The sequence below is a fragment of the Poecilia reticulata genome, chromosome 7 (assembly GCF_904066995.2).
Source record: "Poecilia reticulata chromosome 7, P_reticulata-male-v2, whole genome shotgun sequence".
In the NCBI taxonomy this organism is placed as follows: Eukaryota; Metazoa; Chordata; class Actinopteri; order Cyprinodontiformes; family Poeciliidae; genus Poecilia; species Poecilia reticulata.
This window is the reverse complement of record NC_088836.1, coordinates 30,501,708-30,522,713: the sequence shown is the minus strand read 5'-3', so window position 1 is coordinate 30,522,713 and position 21,006 is coordinate 30,501,708. Positions and strand designations below refer to the sequence as shown.

Below are 21,006 nucleotides of genomic sequence, written 5' to 3'. Positions count from 1 at the left end.
CAAGCGGAGACCGGGGGGGGTCAGTGAGAGGCGGCGAGGCCGACCGAAACCCAGCTGGGTGAGAGAGCAGAACGGGCCAGGATATAATCCAGGGATTTGTCCTTATTTATTCAGCAGGACACATTAGTCCCAGTGCGGCGGCACGGCACGCACTGTTCTGCTGTTGTTCAAGCTAATGACCTGCGTTTCTCTGGCGTGTAATTAAACAGGTTGGAGTGGGTGGCACAGTTCATGTTTGATATGTGACTCAGCCTCATTTATCAAAGACGCACACTTGGCGGTACTCCACGTTGTTGTTTTAGTGCCGCTGTTTGGCCCCAGACTTTGGAGAGAAGCCGGCCGTATTAGCGTTGAAAAGCTGCGGCGATGTTCTTCGGGGAACAGCTGGATCATGTTTGATCAATCGCTGATTTAGTGGAGACATGTTCTGTAAACATTGACTTTCTCCCCCTCAAGACGACAGACGTTACACTCTCACCTATTTGTTCAACCATATTTCCTAATTGCGCATAATTCCTGGTAGCTGAACCGAGCGCTCTCTGGCAGAAAGATTTTCTCTTTCCTTTTGTCCCTTCAGTGGTTTTACCATCAATGAAAGCTTGAGTTAGGGGTGGAAATGAACATTTTCTTCCAACTATTTAAACAATTTAAGCAGTTGTCCATCTTTTCTTGGTATCGGTAGCCATCCATCCGCCGGTGACCTGTCCATTTGTCTTTCCAAGTTATGTATGAGTCCATCAAAAATCTGTTCTTCTGTTCATTTTTCCATCTCTTCAACCGTTATCCATCCATCTTCCTGTCCATCTAACATCAGTAAATCAGCCTTGAATCTTCTGTTAACAGGAGCCAAATAATGCAATATTTGTTCCTGTTAGCCCAAAATCTAGATTTTCTAATTAAATCAAATCTTGTAGTCATTTATTCCTAATTCTGTGGAAAAAATTAGGAATAATTCTACATCAAGGCAACCGTAGTTTGGTTGCTACCTTATACATCTGCATATGCTTCAGGATGTTGTGCATTGCTTCAAACAATCAGAACAAGTGCAAATATATTTTGTTAAAGCATGTCCAAAAAAGTTAGTTTTGTGCTTATATACACAAGACATGTCCAATCAAAAAATATTATTTAAAGACCATTTATTTCAGAAACTTTATTAGAAAACTAAACACATTATATAGACTAATTACACATAGATGGATATTTGAAAGCCTTTATCGCTGTTGGCTATGATGATTTTATCTTTACAGGTGATGACAACATGATATTAAAATTAGCATTAGCATCAGACCAACAATTAAATCTATTTTTAAAACCTGCTTAAAGGTTGGTATTTTCGAAAGGTACTTTTAATCTGACAAACAAGAATCATTGGGACTGATATTAACCTGCAAAACTGGTAGCTCCCTTGTTTTGATATAACTTGTTGATTATTCATCACTGAACAGGAATGAGTTAGGCTAACATTAGCTCCTTTCTTCCCCTCTTTGTTTTGATATGACTTGTTAATTAATTATTCATCACTGAAGAGGGGTAGGCTAGGCTAACATTAGCGCCTCTCTGTTTTGATGACTTGTTGATTATTTAGCCTCTCACAGGGGTAAGCTAGGCTAACGTTAGCTCATCTCCTTTCTGTTTTGATATGACTTACTTAGCTTGTAACAGGTAAGCTAAGTGTTAAATTGAACCCGGTTCTCGTGTGCAGATTGTTAACCTGTATTGTGGTTTCATCATATTAACAGCATTTGGCCAGCGGTGGGCGCTAATTTCCACCCCTGCTAGTGGTTTGTGTGTTTATTCTCACTGCTACGCCTCTGCTCTCCTCTAGGTGTTTTTCACCAGGAACGGGAAGCTGATGGGTCGACGGGAGATGGTGGTCCCGCCTGGAGGTCTGTACCCCACTGTGGGGATGCTGAGCAGCGGTGAGAAAGTCAAGGTGGACCTGCATCCTCTCAGCGGATGAACCGAGAGGTCGTAAGCCGGCGCACGCACCATCCAGCTGCACACACGCACGTCTTCCTCTGCACTGCTCTGGATTTTATTTATAAAGCTTATCATCGCAGTAAGAACAGACCACAAGCTCTGGCAGCAACGGTTACTTCTATGCAATCTGCTCTGCTGTCATCCTCCTTCTGCATGCACTTTGTCTCTGAAACACTGAGCTGGTAAATGCCCTCACGCGGTCTCGCTTTTTCCCATTTGTCACGACCCCGAGCAAAGCGGAGAGAGGCCAACGTCAGTTTGTTTCAGGGAACAGGACTCCCTCCCTCTGGGCGATCAGGGACCTCACATGCTGCTCTCCCAGAGCCAGACGTGGAGCTCCTCCGTTTCCTCATAGCTGCAGAGTCCTCCTTAAATTAGTGTTGCGAAACAAACCAAGCGTTCGGCGCGTCTGCTGAGCAGCGCCGCGTCGGATATTTTTCCCAAGAGCTCAATTTTCAGCCAAAATCCAAATAAAAACGGGTCAGAAACATTTTCTACATGCCATCTTTGAAAATCAAATATTTAAGAGAATTTATCTCGTTCAGGGAATATTTGTGTGTTTTAGCACTTTAATAGATAAACTTTGGCTTTATATTCTGGATCCAAACTGTGAGCAAAGGCCAATACTGACTGATCAATTTATGCAATCCACATAAAAAAGTGTAAATAAATGACTTAATGTTTGGAAGAAAGATTTAAATCTGCTCAGTTTTATCTCTGACTACAGTCCTGAGAGTTGCTATGCCCCAACCTCTAGATGACCTTTCAACTCTGCAGGGGCCTGATAGCAACACATTCATGTAGTTCAGGTGTTTTGGAGAAGGAATGCATCTAAAAGTTGTACCTCTCAGGACTGGATTTAGACTCCCAGCTTAATGTGAAAACAATGCTGGATATTTTCATGCAGATGTTCGTTGTTGCATGCTCATTGGTCTCCTGCATTCCACTGAAGGGTGGCAAGAACAATTCTGCATCACAAAGTTCAGGCTGATATTTCCCTTTAAATTTTGCCAGATTTCTACATTGAGCTGCAGAGTTGAGTCTGTTTTGTTTCTCAAATGATTAAAGTTTGATGAAACGAGACGCGTCAGCGATATTAAAGTTTATTAATTAACAAACAAGAGCCTCAGTAGAAAACTCCTGGTAGCTCCTCTTGCTGATCACCAGATTGGTCACACTCTGATGCCCAAAAGTATTAATAACCTGGCAGATTTAGATGCAAAACTATTTTAAAGTGGCACAGACATCTCTCAAAAAATAATAGGACAATGTGTAAGTGTGTCATAAATTTATATACTTATATTTTAAATCTGCGGTATGTAACTTGTCGAAACTGTCGCTATGTCGTAACAGTATTGCATGAGACAGATAATATGAAATATATCGTTCTCCTTTACCTTGTCTCAGTGTTGACTAGAAACAACCAATCAGAGCCAGGAGGCGGGTCTTAGCGCTGTCAATCATCCTCTATGTGGCACTGCTAGCAGCTAGCAGAGCCTTTTGTAAATGCTAAAGCTAGTTAACATGGCAGAAAAATGTTTTTTCTGTAATGGTGTGTTGTTTCTCCGCCATTAGCACATTTAACAGCGAGTACATGAAGTTGATTAGCAGCGTTAAGACCCTCCTCTTTGCTCTGATTGGCTGCTTTTGGTCAGGAGCGAATCGTTTCTTAAGGCGGAAGCATGAGCTCAGGGAGGAGGTTGATCTTTTTACAGATTATTTGTCTCATTCTGTCACAACATGGTTTTAACGAAGATGTAAAAATTTTTTAAGTAAAAGTTACAGCTGCTGCAGCTTTAATAAAAAAAATAGCTCAGTCAGATTATTTCCGCCCAGAAGAAACAAGTTAGCTACTTTAAATCACTTCACAAATTCACCCAACAAAAACATTACAAAATCAATCAGATCAATGGTTAACAAGGGCAGTGAGGCATTCTGGGTCGTAGGAATCAAACGGCATCAGTAGCGTGAGGTGAACTGAGGACGGACTTTCTGGTTCTGAGACATTTAAAAGAGGACACCGACTCTGCCGACCCGATCGCTTCAGGCAGCTTCAGGCAAAGTTCAGCGGCTGCAGCCACAGTCGACCCGTCAGCCGGAGAACGGTGAACCGCACTCAAAAAATCAGCCCTGAGTGGAAAAATCTCCCATAATGTGATGTTTAATTCTAACATCAGGTTCTGCTGGGCCGACCTGAACGCTGTGATGCAGAATCCAACATCAGCAAAAGCTTTGTGATGAGTCTGGTGGAGCTGGTTTCCACATAACTTTAAAGAACCTGAAAATAATCGAATCTGTAAAAATAAACCAACTAGGCCTGTTATAATAGCAAATTTTACTGGACGATAAATGATCCCAGAAGTTATCGCGATAAACAATAATATTGTTGTTTTGAGACCATTTTCAAGTAATATAATGGTAATAATGACCTAAAAATGCAAGACAAAAAGGTAAATAAATTTAGTGAATATTTAACACTGGAACTGGAGGACATTTTAAATATCCAAAATCAATAAACAAGACAATAGAAACAACAAATGAAATGAATTATGGAGTCTCTGTAAACAAACTGTCCTTCAAAAAAAGGGCTAGTTTACACCAGAACATCAAACTGGAAACTTAGTAGAAAGAGAGAGAAAAAGAGAAAAACTATAAATCATGCTAATGGAAATTATTGAGCTATGTTTAATGTATCATTTCTGTTTTGGTCTCAACTATTACTTTTTTTTGAAGGACAGTTTTGTTTACAGACTTTTATCCTCCAGTTTTTGGCATAAAAGGTTTTATTTATCATGCGATTAAATTGTTTATTGCTTATTATGACAGGCCTATTGTCTTTTCTAAACAGAATTTATGACATAAACCAACACAAAACTGTGAAGTGGAAGTGAAATAAAGTTTTTTAAAGATTTTACATGGAAAATGTTGGTATGCATTTTTATTAAACCCCTGTTACTCTGATACCATAAAGAAAATCAAACGGCATCCCTGTTTGCGGTTCAAAACATTCAAATCAGAACCAAAATGCAAATCTATAAAAAATCAAAAGTACTTAAAAATCAAACACAGAAAAACTAATTCATCTTTATATTTAAATTGTTTTTTTTTATTAAAATGAAATGCATATATAGTGATAGTTCTTTAAGATACAGCCACAGAGTCTAATTGGCAGCTTGAAAATACAATGAACCAATCACAGCAAACATTACTAAGATGACTTCCTGGGCTCTTAAAGTCAAACATACAGTTTCAATTTCAACAATAATAAAACAAAAGATTTTTGTTGAAAACTATTTTCTTGATAGATGAATCCTGCATCCAAACTACAGCAAGAGAACTGAGGTTAAAAAAATAGCCAGGGGCAAGACATAAAAGGTACAAAAGTTTCTAGATAAGTGATTTATCTTTGAACCTGAAACAAGCAAAGGTCACAATGCAGTCCGACCAGCCTAGAGTCGAAGAGGTTGCATTCGACGACATCGAAAGGGAATTACAGATACCCAAGAAACCCAAGCGCAAGGAGAAGAAGGTGTCATTTGCAGTCTGGTTGGAGCTGCACCCCTTTAGGAGCTAAAGATGTCTGCTGAAAATATCGAACAGCAGGATGCTCCACTGGTGATTGAAATGAATCGATTGCCAAAGTACAGGAGATAATGGATCAAAAAGGGGACAGACAGCCACCTGAGAGTGAGTCCAATGAGAAGAACCAGGTGCCATTTAAAACCTGGTCAGAGGAACACGCCCCCATTGACCAAGAGATTTCTGCAGGAAACATTGAAAAGCAGAACAATTCACTGGTCAGTGAAGAAGAGTCCACCGCTAGAATGCAGGAGACATCGATACAGCAGAGAAGGAACAGCCCTCTAAGTTTGAGGAACAGCCACCAACAACGAGGCGCAACAAAAAGAAAAAATACCGTTTGACATCTGGTTGGAGAAACATGCCCCTGCTGATCTTAAGATTTCAGCTGAAGGTACTGGTACAGAAGACGTTTCACCAGTTACCAAAAAGCATCGATCTCCGGACTGCAGGAAACAATCAATATTGCAGAGAAGTTCATTAAGTCTTGTGCTGAAAATGTTAATAAGCAAGACATTTCTCTGCCTGAAAAAGGTAATCTGGAAGATTCCTTAAAGAAAGAGATTTGCAAAGAGGAACCCGTGATTTCTACAAAACGGCTGGTCACCGAAGAGAAATCCATCTCCAAACCACAACAGAAAGTGGATCAAAAAGGGGAGAAACAGACATCAAAGACAAGCGCATCAAGAAGAAGCCACTGCTATGGAAATCTTTCCCAGAGTCATACGCTTGCATAGATCTTATGTTTCTTACTGAGAATAGTGACATTGATAACGGTCCTCTGCTTGTTATCAATGTCACTGCCTGATAACTTTGCCTGATAAACAAAGTTATCAGGCAGCTTTGCCCAGCAGCGGAAAGAAGACATTTTGGAAAGTGTTCCCCAAGTCAGAACCTCGGATAGGTGTAAGTTTAATGCTGAGAATATTGAAACCCAAAACGTTTCAAAGCCAGCACAAGAACGTGACGAGGTGGCTTCCTTGAAAAAGGAAAGTTATTCCAAGAACACTGTGATTTCTTCAACACAGCTAGTCACCAAGAAGGACTCCATCTTCAAACCGCAGGAGACTCTGGATCAAAAAGGAGAAAGATCCATCTCCAGGTAATCCCAAGGACAACATCCAAACAGAAAATTTAACTGAGGTTCCTGTTCATCACCAGAAGATGTTCAAGGAGAGTGTTTCAGTCAAATTCAGAATTTGCCCCACTCTTCTGAAAAGACAAGTCAAGCAAAGTGGACATGTCTTGCCAAATTTAAGGAGTCTGCATTGAAATATATCAAAGTACAGAAATACTTAAAAAAAAACAGCTTGATGAGATGTTCGCTACAAATCATGAACTAAATGTTAAACTTAGATATCAGAAAGATCTGATGAGGAAAGGACTCTCAGAGAGAAGCCAAAGCAAGAATTCAATAGTTTCTGTTCTATCAGTTAAAACCAGTCAGTCGAATGATTGAATTGGAAACCCTCAGAAAAGAAAAGATTTCTGAACCAAACAGTGGAGAACAAGACATTTCAGCAACAGAAATAGTTGTAGATCAGACAGCTACCATCAAAGACGAGATTCACTCAAATGAAACGGTGATCAGTAAACGACAGCAGGCAATCGAAGAAGAAACGGTCTCCACATCACAACAAAATGGGAACCATTAAGATAAGAAAAAGCCATCAAAGAAATATAAATGTAAGAATCAGAGAAAGGCAGGAATGAAAGCTGCCTGTGAGCTGGAGACCCTCAATGAAGAAAACGTTTCAGGAGAAAACAGTGACCAATACGTTTCAGTACCGGAAACAGTTGGGGTTCAGACAGCCACAATCAAAAACGAGATTCATACAAAAGAAACAGTGATCACTAAAGTACAGCAGATCACCGAGGAAGAAACTGTCTCTGAAAACCAACCAAATGGGGACCAGCAAGATAAGAAAAAGCCATCAAGGAAATCTAAATGGAGGATCAAGAGACGGGCAGCAATGAAAGCTGCCTCTGAATTGGAAAACCTCAACAAGGACAAAGTTTCTGGAAAAAACGGCAAACAAGAAGCTTCTGTGCCTGAAACAGTTGGGGATCAGACAGCCGCAGTCATAATCGAGATTCATAAAAATGAAATGGTGATTGGTTAAACCACAGCAGGCGACTGAAGACGAAATGGTCCCTAAAATACCACAAAATGGGGACCAGCAGGATGAGAAAAACACCAAGACACCAAAAACTGATTTAGGAATAATACCAGAGATCCTCCAGACATAAATAGAGACAAAACCTTGTAAAGTTTCAGAAGATGTAACAGGTGAGGTTCCTGTAGTTTCCACCGAAGGGGAGAGTGGTGTAATGGAAGAACAGAGAACATCCCCTCCACAGATAAAGGCTACATTAAACGAAGATGTAATCCAAACACCTCAAGAATCACAAAGTCAAGCAGCTGAAGAGTCAGCTGAACAGAATAATGTCTCTGAACAAGAAGAGCCCCAGGAAGAAGATTTCACTGCGGAGGCGAATCCAAAAGGCTTTAACTCCATCATGTCTGCGCCAATTCAAAGACAGACGTTAAGTCCAAACAGCGCAGACATCAACTTATGTCCCCAGTAGATTAGATTTAAAAGGTGTTGGGGCTACGTGTGTTTTGGGTGATTGGTGGGAATTGAAAAAAGAGCTGCTGTTGTTGTTAATTGGACATTTTAATATAAAAAAGACAGGACTGCACGGTGGGAAATGTCTCCCCGTATAGGTGTGGGTTCACTCCGGGTGCTTCGGCTTCCCCCACGTTCAGCAACATCCATTATAAGATTTGTATTTCTAATTCTAAACAGAAAATAAGACGACCACATTTATCAAAGGGAAATTTAGGAAAAAAATGTAAACAACATGGAGCAAAAAAATAAAAGCTCAAATACAAATGCATGCCACACTTTTCAGATTAAATGTTACAAGAAATATGACAACCAGGGTCCCTTTTTCTTCCACTTTGCAGTTACGCACCACTTTGTGTTGATTTATCCCATAAAATCCCAATAAAAAACATTTAATTTTCTGGTTGCAACATGACTAAACGTGCAAAACGTTCATGGGGTGTGAATACTTTTGTAAAACGTGACGTAAAACTTTGAAATCACATCTGCTGACGTATCAATTTCTACCTGTTATGTTGTTATTTTCTTTAAAAATAGAATAAACTCAGCTTAAATCAGTCAGGTTTTGTTCTGACCAAATAAAAACTGGAAATAAAATGTCGCTCAGATTGGAGCCAAACATGATTTTAATTTTTCCAAATGCAGTCGTTCCTGTTGTAAAGTTCTGCCTTGTTCAATTGCACTATGATATCCTGATTCACATGATTATGAATAAACATTTTATTAATGTTAACAATGTATTTGTTTTCTCTTTTTTGTGCTCAAACCTGGTTATTTAAAATAATTTGCATTTTTTTTGTGTTTTTTATTGGTTCCTCTAAAGCAGGGGTGACCAAAAGTATCATTTCTAAAAACTAAAATCACCAAAAAAAATTTTTTTTTACACTATTGAACAATAAAACCAGGCATGAAAAAACAGGATAATTTTTTTTCTTATTATGTGAAAGGCATCCAGCAGCTCGATTAAAGAAAACTGAAAAAAAAATAGTTGGCTGTTCTCAGCAATAAAAACAGCATCTGTGTCAGACTTGATCTGGAAACACTTTGCTGTATTTAGCAGCAATTAAAAGCAGATTTGGCTGCACCAAGATGTACTTTAGAGTAAAAGTCAAGGAGTAGAGGTGGTCCTGGTTACCACGACAACAGGAAAGAAACAAGATGTGATCACTTTGTGTCTCAGCAAACATTTTAGTAAGCAGATTTTGATTTAAAAGTTGTCATTTTGTCCTAATTTATTCTTGAATTGAGGTTGGGAGGCCCTAAAAATCAATCCAGGGGCCTCAAATGGCCCCCGCACCTCAAATTGAAAACCGTTAAGTTATTAAAAAAGCAGAGTCTCTAAAACTTTAGGAAGAAAGCTTAACAGTATATGCACATAAAATGGATTAGCTGTGTTTCTGCCCCATTTTATTGTTTATGATGAGGCCAGAAAGGGGAATATTTAATATGGATGACTAATTAAAGCCGGGCTGCACAGTGGCATAGTTGGTAGAGCTGTTGCCTTGCAGCAAGAAGGTTCTGGGTTCAATTCCCAGCTCTGGTCCCTCTGCATGGAGTTTGCATGTTCTCCCTGTGCATGGTGGGCTTTCTCCGGGTACTCCGGTTTCCTCCCACAGTCCAAAAACATGACTGTCAGGTTAATTGGCCTCTCTAAATTGCCCCTAGGTGTGTGTGTGTGTGTGTGTGTGCATGGTTGTGTGTCCTGTTTGTCTCTGTGTTGCCCTGCGACAGACTGGCGACCTGTCCAGGGTGAACCTCACCCGAAACGCCAGCTGGAGAGGCACCAGCAACCCTCCCGACCCCACTGAGGGACAAGGGTGCAAGAAAATGGACTAATTAAAGCTGTATGATGATGATGATGATGATGCAGAGGATTTATTGAAGTTCTGTCCATAAACAAATACAGCTCAATAAATTATAAATCATATAATGATTTTGCACCTAAATTTTTTTTACTTTTCTTAATATATTTTATGAACAACACTGGTTAAAAATGCACCGGTTAACATGTGGAATGACTTTGGTCAGTTCTTTGAACCTTTAAAATATTATTTTCCTATTTTCACTGCATATTTGTGAAGTTTTTCTACAATATGGACCAAACCAAATATTCATATAACTGTAACTCTGACCTGCACTGACCTCAGATTTTATTCATCTAAATTTGATGCTTTCAGAATTAAACCATCAATTTGTTGCAACTACTGACATCTAGTGGTCAGCTAAGATATAGCTGCCATTCTTTATATTTGTTTGAAAAACCGCTTTGCTTATTAGGACTTTACTCCGTTTTTTAATTCTTCTCAGCTGAGAAATTGTCAGAATTTATTTTTAACATAAAATAACTGTAACACAGAACTGTGCTGTGAAAAAGACTGGAAAGAATCTGAGCAGAGAAGGTATTAAAGGAGAACATGAAGCACTGCCAGAAATCATTTAGGAAGGACAAATATGAACAGCTTTTTTATCATTATTGATCCTGCTTCTGATTGGTTGGGACGACAGCATTATTAAAAGTAAGAGCAAATATTACTTCTGTATAAAGTTGGGCGATAAACTGACTTTAATTGAAGTTTTTGAAGATTTTTAGAGATTTTTCCACCAACTCATTCCTTGTGTTTCCATCGTTTAGTGATGTCATCACGCCGAGGGCGGCCATCTTGAGAATTACAGGAGCTTCATGAAGGAAACGCTTTAAAAAGATTCGTCTGGATGCTGGAGCCTCATTTTGCCTGCTGTGAACTTCTAAATTATTTAATGAATTTTTCCTTCCACTTAACTTTCTATGAACATGTTATAACAAGAGTGTCAAACTCGTTTTATTTCAGATCATATCTAGAGCAAAAATATTTTTCAAACAGCCAATTGTAGCAGAAAATATTAAAACTATTAATCAGTGTTATTACACTGATGTAATTTGACAGAATACCAATAAAAATGGCTGATTTCATTGTTAAAATAAATATTTGATTTTTTTTTAATTAAACATTTCTCATTAGAAATGTACATTTAATATTTATAAAAAATAATCGGCTGAATATAGTGTTTAAAAATATTAAAATAAAATGTTTAATATTTTTACACTTCACATGTAGTCAGTAAAGAATCAAAAATCACAGTTCCCAAAGTTCAATGTATATTTTGTTTTTCCATCTTCAAAGTATTTAAAGATATTTAGCCAAGAGGGCCACATAAAAACTTATGGTGGGCCAGATTTGGCCCACAGACCTCGACTTGCTTTAACTGAATCTATATTCTAAGTTCCTGAAAAACTGAACTTTGGATTTTCAGGAATCTCTTCCAAGACAACCAAGGCTGCTTGTGTACTTTTTTCCTTCCACCATACTTTCTATTAAAACAGCTTCTTTTAGAGAAAACATACTTTCTGTGAACTCAGCAGTTCTTCCCATCACAATCATTGTATTAAAATTTGTTTTAGAAAAACTGGCTTTATATTTAACATTTAATTGAATAAGAATAAAATAAACTTCTGCATCTGTAACTGCATGGTTTGTACACCAGAGGGCGCTGAACGAGTGGCATTTCCAACATGCCGGTAAAGAATTAAAACCCGTCCAGAGGTTTATTTAAAAAGTTACACGATAATTTGTTTTTGTTTTCCAAAAATAAAAATATATTCTCATCTTCAGAGTCACAGAGCCTGCCACCTTTTATCTACAGAGAAAAAAATGTTAAGCATTCATGAGCAGAACTGTCCAAAATACTCCAGTTCAGCCAAATTAAAGTTGCAATTTGTGAAAAAGTGTTGATGTTTTAATCAGAACTCGGACACAAAGACTTTGTATATAACAATTTATTTAAACAGCAACAGTTGGAGATTTTCTCCCCCGGCTTTAAAAAAAACAAACCATCATTGTTACATCCAGTTATAAATCTTTAAAAATTGAAACAAAAAGATTCAAAGTGACAAAAGATGAAGTCTAATTCAGAAAGCTGAGTCTGAGAAGCCGACCAACCTGCCACAATAAGAGCTGACGCACTGCAAAAACTTAAAATCTTTAAAGCGTTTTTGGTCCAATTTCTAAGGAAAAAATATGCCGGTATATTTGACATAAAAACTAACATAAAGGTAACTTTTAAGGAAGATATGAGGTTGTTTTAAGTAAATAATTCCTTAATGTTGATGAAGCTCCTCTTATAACGTGTAAAAAAAATTTAAAAAGTAAAATCTGCTATCATTTTAGGAATGATCGACTTAAAATAAGTTCCTCTTTCTTGCTGAAAAGTTACTGAGTTTTATTTCAAGTATACCGAGCCATTAGCATTTGAAACAAGGCCAAAAACACTTGGTAATATTTCGTTTTTGCAGTGCACTTCAAGCAAATTACTGAACATTTTAAGAAAATAGAAACAAATCGTCCCAAAAATTTTAAAATTATTCACCAGATTTGAAGAAATGTTTTAAAATGAGAAGTTTTTCTCAGATGGAAGTGGTTCAGACTGTTCAGCGAGGCACATGACGAGTAGAAGAAGAAGAAGATATCACTTTATACGTCCTCCTCTTCATCCTCCTCCTCCTCGCCGTAGTATCTGTTCCTCTTGATCATCTCCTCCACACTCAGCGCCTCCTCTTCCTCCCCTTTCTCCTCGACTTCGTCGCTGTCCCAGAATCCCACGTCCTGAGACGACCGGCTGGCCTCCACCTCCTCTTCAGGGGAGGAGACGGCCGTCACCTCCTCCTCCATTTTCTGTGGCTCCTCTTCCTCCTCCACCGCGTCGCTCTTCATCTCCTCGCCGGAGCTGCTCTGGACGTCCACGCAGCTGTCTTCAGGACTATCCTCAGCGGCGGCGGGACTCCGGCTGCGGTCGCCATGTGAGAACGCAGCGCTGCGCTCCTTCAGGGAGGAGCTCTGCAGCAGCGAAGGAGAACCTCTATTCTCCTCTTCCTCTTTTTCCTCCTCCTCCGGCGGCCATTTTGCTTTGATTGGCTTCAAGGCGGCGGTGTCGGCGACGGCCTCGCTGCGGCCCGGCGCCTCCTCTGGCTCCGTTTTGGGAGGCCAGGAGATCTTGAGGCGGCGCGTTTCCGCGGGTTTGTCCGTCTTCTCGGGCGTCGCCTGACCCAAAGCCTCCATGGTGGCGGTCAGAACCAGAACCTTGGCCAGCGGGGAGTCTTCCACGCTGGGGCTGGACTGGTCCGACGGCGGGCTCTGCGCCGTCGGCTTGGTCCCTGGGCTGGGCTGGTCGGCGGCCTCGTCCGCCTCGCCTTTGCCCTCCCACAGCTCCTTGTGCGGCCGGTGGCCGAAGCCCTCGTCGTAGTTTCCTTTGGCCTTGAACAGCTGGGAGAAGTGAGGCTTGCAGTAGATGTTGCTGTGCAGAGAGGCGTAGTTCGCCAAACTGGCAGAAAAGAAAATTAAAGAAAATAAATATTTAAGATATTTCACCGACTCGTACCAGAATGCAAAACCTATGCAGCGTAATAGGGCTACTGTAAATTTAGAAAATGAGAAAAATGTCCAAATTTTGAAATCATCTCGTTTTTTCTGGAAAATTTCAGAGTGTGAAAATTTGGAAAAACTTGTAAATTTCTGAAGTTAACCTCAAAATTTCTGGGCTTTTCTCTTGCCAATTTTCAACATTTGAAATTCAGAAATTTTTTTCCTCAAATTTTTGGGATTAATCTCAATTTGAGTGCTTCTCTTTAAAATGTTCAACCTTTCAGACTCAGAAATGTCCCTTTTTTCTAGAAAATGTCTAAGCTGAATCTCAAAATTTCTGCGTTTTTATCTGCAAATGTTCAACTTTTGGAGTTCAGAATTTATTTATTTTTTTTAATTTTAGGATTAATCTCAAACTGTTATTTCTAAGAAATTTTACTTCTTAAACTAAAATTTCCTTGTTTGGAACAAGAAAATCTGAGTTTGATTAGTTAAAAATGTTCTAGAAAAAACCCCCTCAAATTCGGAGATTTGTCTCAGAACTTTTCTAGAACAAAAAAAGAACATTTGAGTTTGATAGGTTGCAAATTGGCAAGAAAAATTAGAAGTTAATCCCAAAAATTTGACGGAAAAAAAAGGAAATTTCTGAGCTCCAAATGTCTAAAATTTGTGAGATTAAGCAATTTGGAAATTTCTGAGATTAATCTGGCAAATTTTCAAAACTCTGTAATTCTGTAGAAAAAAAAATAGAAATTAAAAAAAAAAAAAAAAAAAAGTTCGGAAATTGAGATCTCAAATTTTCTAGAATAAACAAAAAAATAATAATCTGCTCAAGAAGCTGAACGTTTGTGAGACGACACCTCAGATTTTGAGCCACTCCAATTTTTAATTTGAAGGAGGAGGTTGCCCTCAATATCTACGTTTTTGCGTCATTTCCTTCAGTGATCCTTGGTGCAGCGCCCCCACAGGCAAGGAGGGGAACAGCTTTGACAGTGAAAATGCAACATGTTGAACCAAGTACATCAGGTGTAGTTTTACCCTACCTGTAGGTCCGAATGTGGCCGTTTCTTTTAAATCCGAGTTTCCCAGATTATAACACCCTTAACTGTGTCGTAGAGTTACAGAAACCCTCCTCATCCATCAGTCCTCACCTCAGCTTGGTGTTGCAGTGCGAACAGCGGAAGCAGGAGCTGTGGTACACGTCCTTGTTGGCCACCAGCCTCTCCAGAGGATAAACCGTCTTCTGACACGACACGCAGGTCTCCCTCACAGGCAGGTGGAAGCTCTGCGCACAGAAAACATCCAGTCGGTGGCCATTTTGATTTGATTCCTTCACGTTGGTTTTATGTGCCTGACGTTCCCCGAGTTGGACTCACCTTGGGGGGCTTTGAGTGAGGAGAGTCTTTGTGACCGGAGCACGGAGTCCCTGGACCAGAGCCTGAGGGGAAACGCAGTTTACCAATGAGATATGTCAAAATGACCACCGGGGGCGTCATTTTCACTCAGAGGGTTTAAGATTTCGCAACAGTTTCAAAACAAAGAAGGGGGATTACCGTTGCTTTCTGGGGTAAAGACTCTCCTGCCGTTTGGCTCAGAGTCAGGACTCTAAAAAATAAAATATAAATATCACAACGACTTGTTCAGACAAGCGACTTTAACGAAGAAAACATCCACTGACAGTGGAGCTGCACTGCAAAAACATAAAATCTTACCAAGTACATCTTAGTACACTTAAAATAAGACAAAGCAAACTTTTGAAAACTAACATTTTGATGTTTAAATGACAGCACTTGAAAAAAATTAATGTTTCAATTGTTGATTTTGTGTTTTTAAGATGTAAAGGACTTTGAACTGCCTCACTGCTGACGTGATACACAAACAAAAAAGATTGATTGAAGTAACTTCAGCAATATGTGGGAGTTTGTTTTAAGTAATTAAAATTTATGAAAAAGTACTTGTTCTGTTGGCAGATTGTTTCACTTAATATGTAACATTGGAAAAATGTGTTAAGTAATTATTTATAAAAAGCCTATACTGCTTGCTGGAAAGTTTCTTGTAAGTTAGTTTTGCTTTATTTTAAAACGTATGAAGATATTCGCACTAGAAACTACACAAAAATACTTGGCAAGATTTTATGTTTTTGCAGTGTAGCGAGAAGCTAAAGCGTGAAGGAAAGATTGAAATCTCACCATTTCCAGAGAACATGGAGGGACGTTCTCCTTCTGTTTCCCACCGAACCCGTCCAGGTGATCGCTCTGAGAGGAAAACAAGGTGAGAGGAGGTTCAGATAACAAATACTCCACATGAAACATCCATTTCTCACACTGCTGTGATCTAGAGTTTAGCTTTATTAATAAAAAAAAATATCATAAAGAACATGACGTTTTCTGAAAACTATGTGTGTGACTAAGAGGTTACATGGGGTAAAAACTCATGGTCCCTTTGGGTCACTTTTGTAAAGTTTTTAATCACAGTTTCTACATCTCTTCATGTACACTGTGTCTAAGATGTAAAACAACGGCAAAAATCTTGTTTTCTACTTAACCTCAGTTCTTTCAGCTACAAATGACTCAAAATGCGACTGCATTCAATGAGTTTTTTTAAGATTGTTAGGCAAACGTTTTTGAACATTTTTTAAAATCAGAATGAAAAGACTGAGCTAACTTCCCAATCAGCTCAGCTAGCTCATGGCTAACTCCCCCTCAGGTCAGCTAACTTCCCAATCAGCTCAGCTAGCTCATGGCTAACTCCTCCTTAGCTCAGCTAGCTCATAGCTAACTCCCCGTCAATTCAGCTAGCTTGTGGCTAACTCCCCCTTAGCTCATGGCTAACTCCCCCTCAGCTCAGCTAGCTGGTGGCTAACTCCCCCTCAGCTCAGCTAGCTGGTGGCTAACTCCCCCTTAGCTCAGGTAGCTGGTGGCTAACTCCCCCTCAGCTCAGCTAGCTGGTGGCTAACTCCCCCTCAGCTCAGCTAGCTTCCCCCTCAGCTCAGCTAGCTGGTGGCTAACTCCCCATTAGCCTAGGTAACTCATGGCTAACTCCCCATCAACACAGCTAGCTCAGGCCAACTTTCCCTCACCTCAGTTAGCCCATAGCTAACTCCCCCTTAGCTCAGCTAGCTGGTGGCTAACCTTCCAGCCAGTAATTGCCAAACAAAATAAATAAAAAACTTGCTTCTGTTTAGTTAATTCAAATAATTTGTTTTACATGCTGAACATATTGGAACAATTGTCACAAAGCTTTAGTAGTAATAATTCAGGACTGGTTTGATATAATATTCAGAATAATTTCTCACAATACACTAATAAGTAGCATTTTACCACCAGGAATGTGTGAATCATTTAATCCCTTATAATTATCACTTAATCCCCAATCAGTTTTATACTATTGTTTATTATTATTAAACGTTTCTCCTCAACATGTCAGTAGTTTTTGGAGGCACCAGCAGGATAAATACGCAAACTCACATCCTGTTTGGAGATGGCAGCTTTGTAGAGGGCCATCCTGTCCCGGAGAGGAGTGGATTCAGCAAGACTTCCATCTGGGGAAGCACAAGAATAAAACATTAAAGTCCAACAGATTAAGACCACTTGGACATGTCCAGTTTTATCCACTTAAACCAGTAAAACATTCCAGCTTCTCCCTTTCAAGCATGGAAAACATCACATATTCAGCTCTACATTATCTGCTCCCCCCTCCCACCCCCGGTTCAGATCCTGTCAGGAATGTTGCTCAAGATAAAAACAAGGTTATGATATTGTTTTTCCTCCCAGTGCAGACCGAGTGCAGCACCAACAGGAACACAAGGTCAGCAGTTGCAGGGGAAAGCAGGATTTTGGGCCGTTTCCTGCCCACTTTTAAGCAATCTGCTGATAACAACGCAACATTTGTCACCTCTGACCCCCCTTCTGAATTTTGGGAAGGATGTAATCCATCCAAAGGAAGTGAGGAGAGCACAGATTTCCCAAAAAGTTCTACAGAGTTCAGAACTTCACTGGATCGTTGCAGGCACATAAAAATGTCCTGGAAAGAGTTCAACAGAAACTGGGTCTGGAGCGATTAATCGGATTAGTCGTGATTAATCGATCATCAAAATAGTTAGCCAATTTTAAATTAGTTGATTATTTCAATAACAGCTTCATCACGGCCAGTAGAGCTGAATATGTTCTAAAAAGTTGTTTTTTCAGCAAATGGCCTCATTTTAGATCTGCATACTCCAGTTCACGATTAATCGATTAGCTGGATTAATTGTTGACTCTAATTAACTGAATTAATTGTCGACTGGAATAAACGGGCCTAAAAAGATTTGCTGGAAAAAAACCAAGATATTCAGAACCGTCTCAGCCTCGCTGGTCGTGATTAATCTGTTATTGAAAATCAACTAATTTAGTAATCGATTAATCATTAAATGGAGAATGCAGGCCCAAAATATTAATGTCATTTGCTTAAAAAAAAAAAGCACAAAGATATTTAGAGCAGTTTCAGCTCTACTTGTGAGTGCAGCAAAGCGAAAAGAGTAATGGAGGTGAAAAGATTCATTTTACAGGAGCATAAATAAAAAACAAATTTAAAAAGCCATTTTAAGGACCATGAAGCTCATTCAAAGATCTGAAGCTCTGCTCCAGTTCTCCAGCTTTTACTTTTACTGGGATTTTCTTAAAAAAAGCACAGGTAAATGTAATTCTTAAGTCTAATTTCCAACTATAATGATGATTAAAAACGATTATCCATGTACCTCCTAGCAGCTGGTCCATGTTGGAGGCGCTGGCGTTTCCTCGACTTGCCTGCTCTTTGGATCCCTGAAACAACAAAACAGGATCGTGTTAGACGGCGGGTGGAGCGGCAGCGGCGGCGGCAGCCGTTTGACGCTCACATGTTTCAGTCAGTTGAGCAAAGGGACGGGAAGTGGCTCCGTCTGCCCTTCCAGGCGGATTGATTCAGGAAAAAAAACGCAAAAGTTGAGCCGAGAACAACAAAGGTGAGGTCAAGTGTTTGCCGGTCCAGTTCAAACCAAGCCGCTTTAATCCCCTTAAGAGCTCAGAGACACAGACGCCCCATCTGTGCCAGAGATGGACCCAAATAACCTAAATTAAACCATTTTTTATTTTAGTTCAACCCCAAACTTCACTGCAAATCAGTTGCAGTGAGACTGACGTGAGCGCATGCATACATTTCAGCAAACAATCATTTGTGGAGGGTTTAAGTCTCAAACATTCGCTCAATGCACTGCAGAAGGAAAATCGTTTTGGTTTGTTGTCGAGAGCAAATATTAGTGCACATAAAATAAGCCAAAACTTAAAAGTTACTTTTCACCAAGAAATAAAAGCTAGTTCAAGTCTAGAACATTTTCATCAATATTGAAGAATCAATTAAGTGGGGAAAATGTCTTGGTCCACTAGCAGATTATTTCATTTATATCTAGTGCTTTTCATCAATATTAAGCAATTTTTGATTTAAAACAAACTCTTATTTTTTTCAGAAAAGTTGCTTGTAAGTTACTTTTGTCTTATTTCAAGTGTAATAAGATATTTGCACCAGAAACTAGACTAAAAATACTTGGTAAGATTTTGGTTTTGCAGCAAATTTGTGGTCAGACTTAAACACCACAAATGATCATTTGCTTACATACATGCGCTCAGTTTCACAGCATATTCTCTTTGTTTCCCCCAGCGCTCCGACTTCGATTCGCATGAATTAAAACGCTTTTATTGTGTAACTTAATGGAAAAAACCGGCACGTCTCTGAGGCATGCGCCCAACGAGCAGAGCTGAGCTGAGCTGAGCTGAGCTGAGCATGCAGCGGTCTGCTAATAAAACGGAAACGGTGAATGTGGTGAGGCTAAAGCACTCTGAGGTGCTCATGCTGGCCTCCCTCCAACGCTGCAGCTCAGATTACACAACAGAGCAAACCGGCGTCTCATCCTCCGTCTGCAAACATCACATGTCCGACACTCGCTCGGGAGGATTGACCCCTGACCTCTGGAGCCAACGTTGTGCGTCTGATCTCCATTCCAGCCTCTGGTTTGCACACCTGAGCGGCTCGCTGAGGGCGTCTGCAGGCCGCGGCGTGTCAGGCTGGAAGGAATGGATGAGCTGGAGGTGAAAGTACGTCTTGCATAATCAAAGTCAGATGAGCGTCAACTTGTCTGGAGCAGAGCAGCATGTTGCTCGTCTTCAGCAGTAAAACTTCGACAGTGAAAAAAGTACAAACGGCTTCGGTTTCAGGACGCCGTCGGTCCGACTGATTGTCAGGTTGATGAGGTCGGGTCAAAAGGTCAGCAGGGAAGAATCAGCCGGGTTTCGAATGTTGACCAACAACACGAAGGGCTTCAGAGTCGCATCTTTATAAACACTGTGTTCTTATAAAACCTTCAGCAGGAAGGGAAGAAAGTTATGAGTTAATCTACAGTGGATTGATCTCATCGGTTGATTAACGAGCAATTGATTAGCGGCCATTTTCTTAAAAATGTGTTTTCTCGTCTCAAAAGAACCGACCGTTTTTCTACAATACAGAAAGAATATTTTTTATTTTTCTCCTAACAAAACAAAAAAAATTAAATTTAACATTTTGTGTCAGCTGCATCAAATACAACAACATGAGAGATGGGAAAAAGTCAAATATTTTGATTCTCAGAAATTTTCTATAAAAGACGAGAATCTCAAATTCAGAGATTAATTTTAGAAATCAAGAAAAAAAAAGAAAAAGAAAATTTTAGGTTTTATATAGCAAATTATCCATTTTGGGTTCAGATATTCATTGGTTTTTTAAAAATAGATTTCTGAGATTAATCGATATTTCTGTTTCAAAGGTGAATTTTCAAAGATTTCAACTTTTGAAAATTTCCAAGTTTTTCTTCTAGAAAATGTTTCAGATTAATCAGATTTTTTCTAGGCAATTATTGCCTTTTGGAGGTCAAATTTTAATGCTTTTTCTAGAAGGTTTCTGAGATTATTGTATTGCATTATTGTAACCGTTTCAAAAGTCAACAATTCTCAAAGATTTTACTTTTGAAACTCGGAAATTTCCAAGTTTTTTCCCCCCCATAAAATTTCTAAAATTAATCTCTTAAAAAATGTTTTTAAATTTTGAAATTCATACGTTTTGTTTTTTCCCCAAAAAAATAGTTGTTTTCTAGAAAACTGCCGTCTTTTGGAGCTCAGATTTCCTCGTTTTCTTTGTAGAAAATGTCTTTGTTTTTTGGTGGAAATTGACTCTTTCAACCTACAATGGCCCAGTAAGCCGTTGTTTTCTTTGGCTGTGTATTTAAAATGACTGAAGAACAACAGATCTAAAGCAGGTATTGAACTGAAGACGACACCAGAACAATGGACCCACTCCAGAGGCCCGGGTGGAGCTCTGTTGGGCCGACAGCGGGGGTCTGATGATGGTTTGCATGCATAAACACACGGGGGGGTGTC

General features: G+C 39.6%; 2 protein-coding genes across 4 annotated transcripts in view; one reads left to right on the top strand and one right to left on the bottom strand.

The window, feature by feature from the left end:
• Positions 1-8,928, top strand: part of spryd3 (SPRY domain containing 3) — a 52,962-nt gene extending 44,034 nt beyond the window's left edge. Inside the window, exon 11 of the mRNA XM_008414629.3 lies at positions 1,829-8,928. Within this exon, the coding sequence (XP_008412851.1) occupies positions 1,829-1,963 (135 nt within the window). The 3' untranslated portion in view covers positions 1,964-8,928. The remainder of the gene's footprint in view (positions 1-1,828) is intronic.
• Positions 8,929-11,991: 3,063 nt separating this feature from the next.
• lima1a (LIM domain and actin binding 1a) overlaps positions 11,992-21,006 on the bottom strand; it is a 31,547-nt gene continuing 22,532 nt past the window's right edge. For all 3 annotated transcript variants that reach the window (XM_008414624.3, XM_008414625.3, XM_081609295.1), the window contains 7 exons: positions 18,324-18,387; positions 17,056-17,129; positions 15,778-15,843; positions 15,142-15,193; positions 14,965-15,026; positions 14,740-14,873; positions 11,992-13,547 (listed from right to left, as the gene is read on the bottom strand). In XM_008414624.3, coding sequence (XP_008412846.2) covers positions 12,701-13,547; positions 14,740-14,873; positions 14,965-15,026; positions 15,142-15,193; positions 15,778-15,843; positions 17,056-17,129; positions 18,324-18,387 — 1,299 coding nt within the window. In that variant the 3' untranslated portion in view covers positions 11,992-12,700. The remainder of the gene's footprint in view (positions 13,548-14,739; positions 14,874-14,964; positions 15,027-15,141; positions 15,194-15,777; positions 15,844-17,055; positions 17,130-18,323; positions 18,388-21,006) is intronic.